Raw genomic sequence first — 12482 nt, 5'->3', positions numbered from 1 at the left:
GATAATATTGTCTTTACACAGTCAACTAACAGTCAATGTTAAAGTTAACTGACGGTAGGAGATTTTTTATAAATAAATAAATTCTCGTCATCTACTTACAACAAGCCCAAACCTCAGGGGAAGTTTTTAAAAATTACCCTATTTGGCTTAGAAAACCTTCTTATTGATATTAGCTACAAATCTAACACTTCCATTTATAGTTCATCGTAGGCAACCACGGCCCACGGGGCTTACACTTTTTTGTTTTTTTTTTGAGGGGATGTGGGGAGGTGTGTATATCCGTGGGGTTTATGAGTTTTAGCCCAATCCAACCCAAGTTCAAAGTGGGTGATAGGAAATTGGAACCCAACCTAAACCGTTGGTTTGGGTTGTGGGGTAATTTTGTCCACCCCTAAGCTGAAGTTCATTTTACAAGTTCCCTTATCAAATTAATGGGCAAAAAGGAAAGCTCCTCAGGTAATTTTTTCAAATCAAATTGCCCTCAAAAGATGAGTCCCTTAAATTTACACTAAGCAAGCTACATTACACATTTTTCACCTGTGGCACACATAAGTTCTGACTATGAATACAAGCATAGCACAAGGGAGTAGATTTTGAATAGCATGAAGCATTTAATGTAGCATTTTGCAGCAATTAAGCATCGAACGCCCTGCGGTAGGACTTGTGATCGAAGTCGATGACGAAGGTTCGAATTTCCATTGGAGCAAGTTCCACAACCAGTTCTTTAGGATCCACGGGTCTGCCCCTCGCCAACTTGGATTCTTCTCCAGAAGAGGAAGAGCCTTCTACTTTCCAGACGAGTCTCCTTTTTTCCATTTCGGTCCTTTCTTGATTCGCAGATAAACTTGTCTCTGTCACTTTGCCAATCTGAAGAGACAACGAAAGCAGAATGTTAAACGAGAGAAGTAAATGATTGTTAAAAGACACATTGCTACTCTCGGGAGCATTGATCGTACCTTTTTGCGAGGGAACAACTTTTTCAATTCTACATTCGTTGGCTTAGAAAGATCATTGTCCTCGCCAAGCTTTCATAATTTTAAGAACCCAAGAGTAATAAAAAGTTAAAATTCCAAACAAAACAACAGAAGAGAACAACAAAGTCAGATTGATGGAAGCTTATGGCAATAGCTCACCCAATAATGCTTAAATACAGGAAAACATGTCATTGATTGACAAACAAAATACAAAGTCATATACAAGTAAAATCTTCAAATAGAATAAGGTACTTGAGACATAATTAAGAGATCCTTTCAAATGTTTTAAAATAGCGGTGAAAAAAAATAAAACCTGATATAAATGAGCTAACCGAAGGAGAATCTTTCCATCATCAAGCTCCTGCATCACTCAGGAGAAGAGAGAAATCTAGTTAGTGAAAGTAAAAGAAATGACCCAGCAGCTTGTAACTCATTGATTTAGTAACTTTGCAATAGGGCCAGCCACTTAAGACACTGAAAACTGGAAAGATGGTCTGTAATTGGAATTTTACCAAAATAAAACAGTAATGAAAAACTGACAGTATTGTTTGACTTTGCCAATACTGAAGCCCAAAGTACCTGAAGCGTAATAATAGCAACATTATCAGGTAAACAATAGGAGGAATCAATCCCTGAGAAAGTGGTTACATGAGAATTCCTCCAGCTATCTCCATCCTGCGAGAAGATAAAAACTGCTTATAAACCAATCAAGACCAGAGATAGAAAATATTCTCTTTCAAATAATTTCACCTCCTCGGTAAAGGCTAAAAGGGGAGGTGAATATATCTCCTGGCCAAAAGTACGACGCCATTTAGCACCGTCTCCTATGGGATCAATTCTGAAATAATATTTCCCTTGGATCTGCAAACATTGGAGCAAGTTAGAATCAGATGCTAAAAAGAAAATACAATGAATTTTAATGTTAATGAAGCTTTTATGCGTACAGTAACCACAGCTGCGAATTCTAAATTTAAAATGACATGAAGTTGTTCTAAGACAAAAATTACAGAAATGTTAATTTTAAACAGATGATCTAAGCTAGCTACTTTTAGATTTGAAGCTATGATAAAACCACAACCATGAACCAAGATGGATTAATGATATTTTATATACTGAAATTCATGAGGGTTTCATTTGGCTTCATTAAAAGCGATAAGACTAATTTATTCATGAAAGTTGCTACAACTATTTGTTTAAAAAGGACAAGAAAAAACCAACTTTGAAATAAATGAGGGTCCTGGACCAGAAATATAAATTTGGTGTGAAGGAAGTTGAAAACTATCAAATTGCACTCATGGAACCCAAGGTGGTTCTGTACACTTACTGTCAGTCCTTTACATTCATCAAGCACGCAGTCAGTTTCATTTAGAGCCTCTGCAACGCCCCTTGAATCATCAAGCAACAATCTCCTATAGGATGAGGAATTTCAATTAGGGTTCTGATAATGCAAGCGTACACAAAAAGGTCAATGTCATAATGCCGATTCATGCTTCAGCCGCACCACCAAAAACATAACCCTTATAAGTGCCTTAAATCACAGTCACATTCATCCCATTAAGAAAAATACTCGAGCGATAACAAATTATATATGTATCTCGTACATCCCATCAGTGATCACATGACGGTTTTTTAGTCACTGAGTGCTGATCATGATCATTTGAAGGTAAGCAAATTGGCAAATTACCTATGAAGCATCAATTCTACTTCTCCATCCACTATGCTAGATCCTCCAAGGGCCCGATCCACCAAAAGTGAAAATTCTTTTTTAACATCTTGCATGTAAATTCCGAGATTTATCTGTATGGTCAATTGAAAATTATGACGAAATTTCAACAAAATTTGAAATAATTAGTAAATGCAATGACCAAAAAGACTACCACGAGAGATTATTAAACATTTGATTTTTTTTTTTTTAAGTACATTTCTCTCTGCAACACTTTCATTTCATCTTGCTTATAAAAGAAAAAGTTGGCACATCCAGAAAAACATACTGGGTAATAATTTCCAGCAACTGGTTCATTCACTTCCAAGTCCCAGTCTGTTCTATAATCACGAATCTGCAAAAGCAAGGTGTCTTGAATTAATTGCAAGCTTTGCAAGCTCATATGCATTAGGAAATGAATATCAACATTAAGAAACATTGCTATATGCCACATAACAATTAAAAATAACCTGTTTTCTTCCATCAACTAAAGAATGTTGACACATATATCAAGTAAAGCAAAGACCATATAGGGCTGACTGATACTTTAAAGCCAATGAGTATCTGGAGCATCATCATAACATTATGCCACATACCCTTTTGATAAAATCACGTCCATTAGAATCCGTGTAGAAAGTTTTATTGGTTTCCAATGTAGTTGTTATATGAGTCACGACTTCCTTACCGAGTCCATCATCAACTGGTATAGGCCCAACCTGGTATAGTAATACTGTCAGTGCAGAGATCCAAAATTTAAAGCCCAGCATGCAACTTCTGGTGGACCAATGCACTCAGATCAACCAACTTCAAAACCAACCGAAGAAGATAAAGGGGGTGAAATATAAAAAGTATTACCTTTATCACTAAGAGTAAACTACTTAAAACAGGTATAAATTGAAGCAGCCAACAAGTACACTTACAATAAATTCAACTTCAACATGCTCTTTCCCCTTGTATAATCTGGTAACCTGTGAACACATTCCATATAACATTTAAGGAAAAGAAAATTTCGCCTCTCTAGTAAATAGTTGAGACTTTTACCCTCATATTTATCACTCCCTAACACAGAGTCAAAACAACTATTTCAGATCCTTTGTTATATGCTTTCCTTTCCACAAAAATTTCCCTAGAAAGGTCTGTGATATAAAAAAAGGAAAAAAAAGATTATTTAAATGAAGATTGATTTAAAACGTTGGTCCAAGTTTTCTGATTACAATCATTTTCTTAAGGCCCTGGATGTACATTCCTAAAATAAACGCAAGTCCTATCACAGCATATCTAAACTATGAAGGGGGGGGGGGGGGGGGGCATAGTTTCTAAAGTCGAAATGACAACATTCCTGCAGAGTTCCCTGACTTTTTTCAAGAAGACCGCTAGTTGTTGAATAACCTGCTAACTGAATTATACTGAAGAGAAAAACCATGGCAGATCAAAACCTAATGAGCATGGAAAACAACATACCTGATATATCCACTCATTGATCTTTTGATGTACTTCGTCTAATATGGGCCCACGCATAACAGTCAAAGGAACCTGAAAATTGTAAAATCTTCTAATTGGTAATTGCAATGATTATAAGTTGGTATGAGACTGTTTTCAGAATGTATTTCACACCTGTCCTTCAGACTTTATGAAAAATGTGCCATTAGGACGGAAAATGTATGCTCCAGCATTCTGAAAGAATACAACAAGCAGCTTGAGAAAATAAATTGAAAAGATACAATTTGTATCAATTATAAATTTAAGTTATTCAACTTCAGGAAGCGTAGAAACACAAAAAAAAAAAAAAAAACATGGACAAAAATTAGCAACAAGAGAACTTCTAAATAACGTGTACCTGAGGAGCTTTATCATTAGTTCCATTATATGCAGGATAAAAACTGTACGACTGCTCAACCGATTCCTCAACCTTCAAAAATTAAGCAAAATGCATTATCCACACAATTTTATATGAGAATAGATAAGTTCTGGCAACAAAATGAGCAATAACATTAATAGTAGGCGTTGACAAATCTTCAAGGATCAGAAGAAAAAAGGGAAATTCAGGGCTCTAACTTCACAAGGCAGGTAGTCTAAATGAAGGGTGCTAATGGAATCCTGTAGAAATAAGGAAAATAAGATATTTCCCTTTTTCTTTGGATCCTCAAAGATATGTCAACAGTAACCTCAATTTATTACGAGAAAATTACGAATTTGAACAGATACGAGAAGGGAAATGTAAGCATCAAGTGAAAAGGAATTCTCCAATCATTTGTTATGTTACATACCAAGCTTTTGTTATTAATATAATTAATGGGCTTGCTTTTATCTGAGGAGAAAATAAGCTTCAAGTTTCCTTGACCAACTTCAACAGTAGATTTATCACTACTTTCAAATGTTTGAATGGATGATCTTATTGAATGACCACCTGCAAATGAAAGTGAAAGCATTGAAATGAGAAATTCATGTTGAGAATTTGGAAGAACTGGAAAGGAAAATATGTTCATGAATACTATATTTGTTGCATAAGATATGGATTAACCTCCCCTTTTGACACTTGATATGGTATATGTGCTGAAACCAAGAGGAGGTACAGAAACAGGGAATGCAAGCCAATATTTAGGAGGCACCATTGGGTTTCTACCCAAGTATGCCCTAACATAGTAGTCCCTCAGGTCCATGAAGGCATCAGCTGGAGGAACCAGTTGCGATTCAATTATTTTTCCCTCGGAATTAAAAACAGTAACATCTCCATTGGCAACCTACATCATTTACATATTGTCAGTAGTTTACAAAAACAAAATAAAAAATAAGCCACCTTAAACTAGAAAATGTTTTGACTTACCCATGAAAAAGGCCCACCACAAAAACATATGAATCCCACCCACCAATAAACAAATTAAGGTTACTACTATAGAGGCAACCTTTGAAAGAAATTTATGCACCAGATCACATGCTCAATCATATTCCCAGAGCACAGGGTGAAAACAATCATATAAAGCCATTATGTCTTGAAATTTTCCACGGGTTATAGGTTTTATATGGCAGCATTTTATAGGCAAGTCATTGACAGGGTCAATGACTCAAAAAGCTAGTAATCACCTCAAAATGAAATGGCTTCATGCTAACAAATAAATAGAAGTTTCCATTGACACTTTTAAATATTTTCAGGACCATAAAGTTGATTAAATCCTCTAACACTTCCAGATTAATAGGGCAAAGAAGTACAACATGGCTTGGATAATAGATCAAATATCAGCGCTTAAAATCTTGATTAGCTACATAAAGATTGCAGTGGTACACGCAGTTGGATCATTCAAAGGGAAATAAACTATAATGAAATGTTTTAACATTATACTGGTGTGTGGATGACTTGGGAATCAATGCATGAAGTAGTTAGCCCAAAGTATATTACTCACCGGAATTCGAATTATATCCTCTCTCTTCCATCCGAGAGAATTGTATATCACAATAACCTACAAACAGAAGGCAGCATCTAATTATAGTTTCAAAGTAGAAGGGAAGTTGATTATTACATGAATTTACATTATCATACCAAGTTTTTCCCTATATCATACCAAGTTTTTCCCATTGGAGAAATCAATCTCTGATGCAGGACAGTAACTAATATTCAGAAGTGGGCACTGAAAGAAGAAAAGAAAATTCATTTTAGCTTAATTCCAAATTTGCAGAGAAAAAAAATCTCATCCATATCTGTAGACAACTTCGCCTCAATATTAAAATTTGATCACACCTTCTTAGAGTTGACTCGTGTATGTTAATGAAGCTATTACAAAGCAAATATTAGAAGTCACAACTACTTTAACCCCACATCCTTCTTTGATACTTGTTAAGTCATCGTTGAAACCAAAAATTAAAGCTTATAGTTAAGAGCCCGACAATAGTATTTAAATCTGACATGCTTCTCACATGCAAGTTACATGGACCAAATACAAACAAAAACACAATCATTAGAACCTAATGAAAATGATGGAGGAAGTGGAATACCAAAACTCTGATAATATATTAAGCCAACACTCTACTCAAAACCTCAAGCTTAAACTTGAAGCATAAATTGAATTTGCAACACCATATTAAGAAAGAAACTTGCTTTCACAAGTTTCATTTCCATGTCAGACCTTAGTTACCATGGAACTAATCACATAAAGTTTAAATGTACATGGTCCATACCTGCTGAAATCTTGTAGTTGACCTCCCACATCCATTATCTGATGGCGAGTCAACCAAGCAAGCAAGTGCAGTTGCAACTACCTCTTCAGCCTGCAAAAAGGTTGAAAATGAGTGGATGACATTCTAGCTAAAGTGAACATAGGAAATTCATCAGGGGAAAAAAGAAAGCAAGATAACAAAATCTACCTCCGTGTAGCCTATTGCTAGTCGTTTTGCATAATCATTAGCCACGTGCTGCTTTTCAGTACCTGTCACTGCATCATGATGCTGAGCAATTGCTAAAGCATCTGCCAATGAGTCTGTATTATGCCCTGTCTCACTCCTACCTATGTAGAACTCTAGTTGCCTTGCTGCCTGATCATGCATTAGAAGTGCGTAAGGTTTTACACAAGAAACTGTTGTAAGATCATAAAACTTAATTCTTCAAACAAACTTAAAAATAGCATGAACAATACCAAATAGTAACCACTCATCACTTTAACATAGCGTTTCAATGCTGGTCTACTACTGAAATACCCTGTCCAGTAAGCATGTGCGCGATCTGCGTAACTGATGTACTTCAAATTCTAAGAGCAGGTACCAGTAATCAAATAGCATTTGAAAAGATTATTATAGCATATGAAAAATAAACTCACGGGAAAAAGTCATCAGTCTTTAATGGCCAGGATTCATTTGAGGCATATTTTGCATCAGTGTATATAGATGGGGTAGAGTAGAGAGCATTGACACGTCCGTCCTACAAATATCCATACAAAACAATAAGATTGACAGCATCTGAATAATTAGATAAGCTAGTGAAGAGATGGAAGATCACAAGGCAGTGGAAACTTCCATTCAGTCACCTCAGAAGAGACATAAAGACAGCGCAGACACAGAAAAAATCAAAAAGGAAAATGAATGTCCCGAGTTTATTTTCACTTATTCCATATTAGAGAAAAAAATATAAATCAAAACAGAAATACCACTATCGGCAGAAGCAATGTTTGAAGGACATTAAACACTTGAACTCAATCACTAAAGACAGTCTCTTTGGAAACAAATGGAACTCAGAATCTGCTAAATATAATACAGCTCATAAAACTACATCCTAGACTATATCACAACCTAAAAATTGGAGGTGACACTTTATCAACCAAAATTCAAAATGACATAATCACAACGCTACCATGTAAAATTTGAAGGTGAAAAGCACAACCATAAAGCATTCCAATGAGATAACTGTCTTTATCCCTTTGTTTTTCGACTTACCATGTTCACATAATGAATGAACTTGTCCAATTGCCGAAACCAAGTGCGCGCATACTGGTACTTAAAATCTGTTCCCATTGTCCACATTATATGATTTGTACGAGTTATGTTAGCCTGATAATGAAACAAAAAAGTTTGCATTAACTGATAGAAGTCAACTTGAATGGGGTGTAAAATCTGCATTCAAGCGAACTATTGTGATTCCATTATCAAAAAACTTTATCCAACAGTAAGCAATTCTTAATCCCTCAAAGAATTGCCAGCTTGTTGTGGTCAATACGCATGGTCATACTAAGTTACTAACAGATGAAGTACATCTTTTTCTCCCACAAGGAAAGTAGAATGCATGTAGACTTCTGATTTTCCTAGAAACAAAGGACCAATATAGCATACAAGAGCAAGTCTATGGTACAATCGAGGTCTCCGGAAAATATTAATCAGAATTACAAAACGTATATTTAGCATTTAGAAAAACTTTTGGCATGACTTTTTATAATAGTTCCTCTTGATATTTTACACATACTCTTACTTATTGAATAAAGTGAGCTCTATAATAGTAAACAACTAAATGTTATACTTTATGTTTTCGGATTGGTATACTTTAATGGAAAAGAGGAGAGAAAGCTATAATTATTTTAGTGCAGCTGAGAGCTCTTCACGGAAGGAAAATTCATAAATATCGAGATGAAGGCGCTGGAAGCAAATGTTTAAATCCTAAAACAAGTTGCCAGAATGAAACAAAAATCAAAAACCAAAACCAGTGACTCATTGGGTAAAAAGGGAGATAAATCCTAATATGAGGACAACCATCCCCATCCCATTTACCTGTGATATTGCAGCAGCAACAAAGTCATTAACTCGGTCTTGGACATTGTAATCAAACAACTTGATATTATCCTAGAATGAAGCACCAAACAAAATTAGCATAGGGAAGTGAGTATAAGATACTCATAACAGATAATCAATGTTACCACATCTATACCTGAATAATAGGATACTTATCATTGACTTCAAAGTAGAACCCACCAGGCGGAGGCTCATAGTTTTCAGGGAACGCACCAGCAAAAATCTTCAGCATCAAAGAAAGAAGATAACAAAGACACAGGAAAAAAAAATAACTTAGGAAATCCAACTGCATAAACTCTAAAAAGCGAAAATAAATAAATAAACTGGAACCACACTGTTCACCTGTGCAGATGAACCAAGACTTCTAGAACCCTGCCACACAACTTCAAGACTTTTTTCATTTTTACGCTTAGCCCTGTCTTGGTAATCAATCCGGCCATAGAAAAAAGAGTCAAATCCAACCTACACCAAGATTGATATTTTTCACACAATCAATTTGTATGGCATGAGAAAAATGAAAAAAAAAATTGAATTAAGAGATTTCTTTGGAGTTTAAATAAGTAGATCCGTTTACTTCAGATCCCAACAAGTAAGCTTGCACCGCAGAATGTCCGAAAGGGTCAATTTGCCAACCAATTCTTGGAGTTACACCAAACTCATTTTTAATAAAGCGATGCCCAAGAGTTGTCTGATCAATCATGTCAATGTAATGCGTCACTGCCTCGTCATGCATGCACATTCCACCATTTCTGTAACAACCACATAGAAATGGAGTAAGGGGACCAGAGATGTCAACAACTAAATTTTTAAACATTAAATAAAATGAAAGACAACAGCTTTTAATCATCAAGTTCTATAGTCTGACAAATATGATATTGTAGGAAGGTCGATAATTTAATTATGGCTGTTTGTCTTACATGAACTCTAGTTGACCCGATCCGACTAGCTGTTTCACTTCATGTTGCATAGCCTCACTCTGTTCATCCCACCATCGCTGGAAAAATGCCTGCAATATTCAAGCAAACCCACAAGTTAAACTAATCCATAAGAATCACAAAAAAGGTACCTTTAGAGGGAAATGAATGAACAAAAATGTGGCAACATACTACGGAAAATCAGAAACATATGCCCACAGCCACTAAATGACAGTATCTAATGGTTAGGCAATACATGGGTTATGAATAGGCATGCACCGGAGCGTCTTGGTGTCAAAATTGAAAGCACCTTTACTTTAGACTTTCTAAATGCAACTAAATACTTGGAGATGTCTAAGGCACTTTAACATTGTGAATTTGAAATGCATAATTAAAAACTTAGATACAAAGACAGTGATGAGTCGTCGAAGCAATTTGGTATAAAGAGTAAACAAAAATCTGCTTCATTATCAGTATGGGCTACGTTGGTCTACTTAATCCTCCTAATAGTAGTTACAAGTGATTGGCTCATTGCCCCTCCCCATCTTCATGGTAAATGCTAAACACAAGCAAAACCCAAATTCTCTGATCAGTCGCAGTACATTAGAAAAGACCAATTCAGAACAGAATGAATAATTCCACAAGAGTTCAGTCATCAAGTAGAAAGCCTAATTGATTCAAACCCAAAATAGAACTCTTCCATTTTCAGAAACTTAACTAAAACTTCAACGTTGTCATTCCCCTTCTAGCTTCAACATTTTCATTCCCCTTCTCTTTCTCTCCAATTTCTCAGCAACCAAACACATCACAATCAACCGTTATCACAAAATCAGAAACAGAAACAAGGGAAGTCTACATACCTGCTCAACGTAAATAAATTTACGATTCTTATCCGCCAACAATTCAGGAATAACTGAATCCAATACATTCTGCACACAAGCTCCCTGCACACTCAAAAACAACAAACATAACATCCACACAATCAAATTTATCAAAAAAAGAAAACTATCCATGAAAAATCAAATCAAAAAAAAAAAGAAAAAAGAAGAGGCAGAAGAGAACCTGAATAGAATTATTAGAGCCAACATAATACTGATCAACGGTTTTTAACCAACCCACGTCATCATGGGTATGAGCAACCAAATGAACATTGAGTTTCCCAGGAACTATACCCTGTGAAGTGTTGTAAACCCTGTACTTGGCTTGCACACATGAAGTTATTGCAATAAAAGCAATAACATAGTACAACAACAGCCCTTTCAGTGTCATCATTTGTACTCGATACAAAGAAAATCAAAATTCAATAAACAGCAGTTTCGCTTAGTATTTGTGTTTGGTTTCACTTTAAGAAGAAAGGAAAAAAAAAAAAAAAAAAAAGACTTGCACTGAATCAATCAACGATGATTCATCAAGAAAGTTTAGCTTTGTATTGATAAATTGTAACAGCTGTCTTCAGAGGTTTGGAGTAAGTTTTGTCAATTCTTGAGTTTTGGGCTTATGGGGTATTTTCTGACTTTTAGAGTATTACTTCATTCACTTCAGTTTCTGTTAAAGACACAGCTAATTTTACACTATCTTTAGTGACGTGCATAAGAAAAAAATAATGAAATATACCCTCATTTGAATAGTGGATTGGATAAGAATATGACTTGGATCAAATTTTCCTTTGTCTTATTGTTCTAATATAGTGATTAGTTTGGAAAATTGTATGGCCCTAATTAATACTTTAATCAAGCATGCTAAATTTTAATTTAATAAGACCTAACTGATTTCTCCAAAATGTTGTATAAATATAGAAAGGAATTTTAATATATAGAAAACTGTCTATATATATTAAACCAAATGTTCAATATTTGGTAAATATTACTAACCAATTAAAAAAATACAAGATCCATTTACCATTAGTAGGCAATAATATTGGAGTAATGATACAGCCACAAACTCTTGTACAAACTTATTTTGTACAAACTGATGTGGCATGATAAGATTGGTTACATTAAATATCACTTGGGCCACATGATTTGTTTTTATTAATTTATATTTTCATTCAACCAATAAATTAATGCCACGTCAGTTTGTACAAAATAAGTTTGTACAAGAGTTTGTGGCTGTATTATTACTCATAATATTGTGTTTACATATGAGGGGAAAAAAAAATTAGGCGAGATGATCTAATGGGATCATCTAATACGTTCGTGTTAAGAGTTTAAATTTTTCACTCTTGGCCAATTTTAAAATTAGTTTATTATGTATTAAAAGTATATTGGTTTGACATGTGAATATCATGATACAGGCATCTTACCTAATTCTTTCCTTATAAGACTAGGAATAATATTACTGTGATACTCCCGTCTTATCTAATTTTTCTCTTATAAAATTGAGAAACTTGTATGAAAATAATGTCTTAAGTAGTTATTTATTTTATCGTTTTATTTTTACATAGGGGCTTACGGTGGCCTTTACATATGTCTTATTAGATAGAATGCAATTGTAGTAACATAAGATTTCACATTATTTTGTTAAATCGTATTAGACTACAGATCGTATTAACTGTAATTTACTGTTATAACTATTATAATAGCAAAATAATTTATTGAAAATTTCAGCATGTTCTTTAACTTCCAATGT

At 34.7% G+C, this 12482-nt stretch overlaps 1 protein-coding gene across 2 annotated transcripts; it reads right to left on the bottom strand.

The window, feature by feature from the left end:
• Nucleotides 1-452: 452 nt before the first annotated feature.
• LOC102622809 (probable alpha-mannosidase At5g13980) lies at nucleotides 453-11411 on the bottom strand. 2 transcript variants are annotated; one of them, XM_052434835.1, is made up of 29 exons: nucleotides 10917-11411; nucleotides 10715-10798; nucleotides 9858-9946; nucleotides 9515-9689; nucleotides 9283-9402; nucleotides 9077-9163; nucleotides 8920-8991; nucleotides 8095-8208; nucleotides 7482-7582; nucleotides 7302-7395; nucleotides 7033-7200; nucleotides 6847-6936; nucleotides 6234-6299; nucleotides 6075-6131; nucleotides 5198-5417; nucleotides 4944-5083; nucleotides 4514-4585; nucleotides 4291-4350; nucleotides 4138-4209; nucleotides 3597-3644; nucleotides 3273-3392; nucleotides 2966-3031; nucleotides 2659-2771; nucleotides 2299-2383; nucleotides 1725-1835; nucleotides 1554-1649; nucleotides 1288-1335; nucleotides 957-1025; nucleotides 453-867 (listed from the first exon to the last, which is right to left on the bottom strand). In XM_052434835.1, the coding sequence occupies exons 1-29, from the start codon at nucleotides 11124-11126 to the stop codon at nucleotides 634-636; spliced, it is 3081 nt and encodes a 1026-aa protein (XP_052290795.1). In that variant the 5' UTR covers nucleotides 11127-11411; the 3' UTR covers nucleotides 453-633. The 2 variants fall into 2 exon arrangements, with proteins under 2 accessions (XP_052290795.1, XP_052290796.1); XM_052434836.1 differs by lacking the exon at nucleotides 10917-11411 and having other exon boundaries at nucleotides 10573-10721.
• Between the last annotated feature and the right edge of the window lie 1071 nt (nucleotides 11412-12482).

This window comes from Citrus sinensis, chromosome 2 (genome assembly GCF_022201045.2).
Source record: "Citrus sinensis cultivar Valencia sweet orange chromosome 2, DVS_A1.0, whole genome shotgun sequence".
Taxonomy (NCBI): Eukaryota; Viridiplantae; Streptophyta; class Magnoliopsida; order Sapindales; family Rutaceae; genus Citrus; species Citrus sinensis.
The sequence above is the reverse complement of the archived record's forward strand: the minus strand, read 5'-3'. Positions and strand labels throughout refer to the sequence as shown.

Coding starts and splice junctions, on each gene's coding strand:
- LOC102622809 (XM_052434835.1), bottom strand. CDS start 11,126: ATGATGACACTGAAAGGGCTGTTGTTGTACTATGTTATTGCTTTTATT. Junction 6,937..7,032: donor TAGCAATAGGCTACACGGAG/GTAGATTTTGTT, acceptor ACCTTTTTGCAG/GCTGAAGAGGTAGTTGCAAC. Junction 3,393..3,596: donor ATGTTGAAGTTGAATTTATT/GTAAGTGTACTT, acceptor TTACTATACCAG/GTTGGGCCTATACCAGTTGA.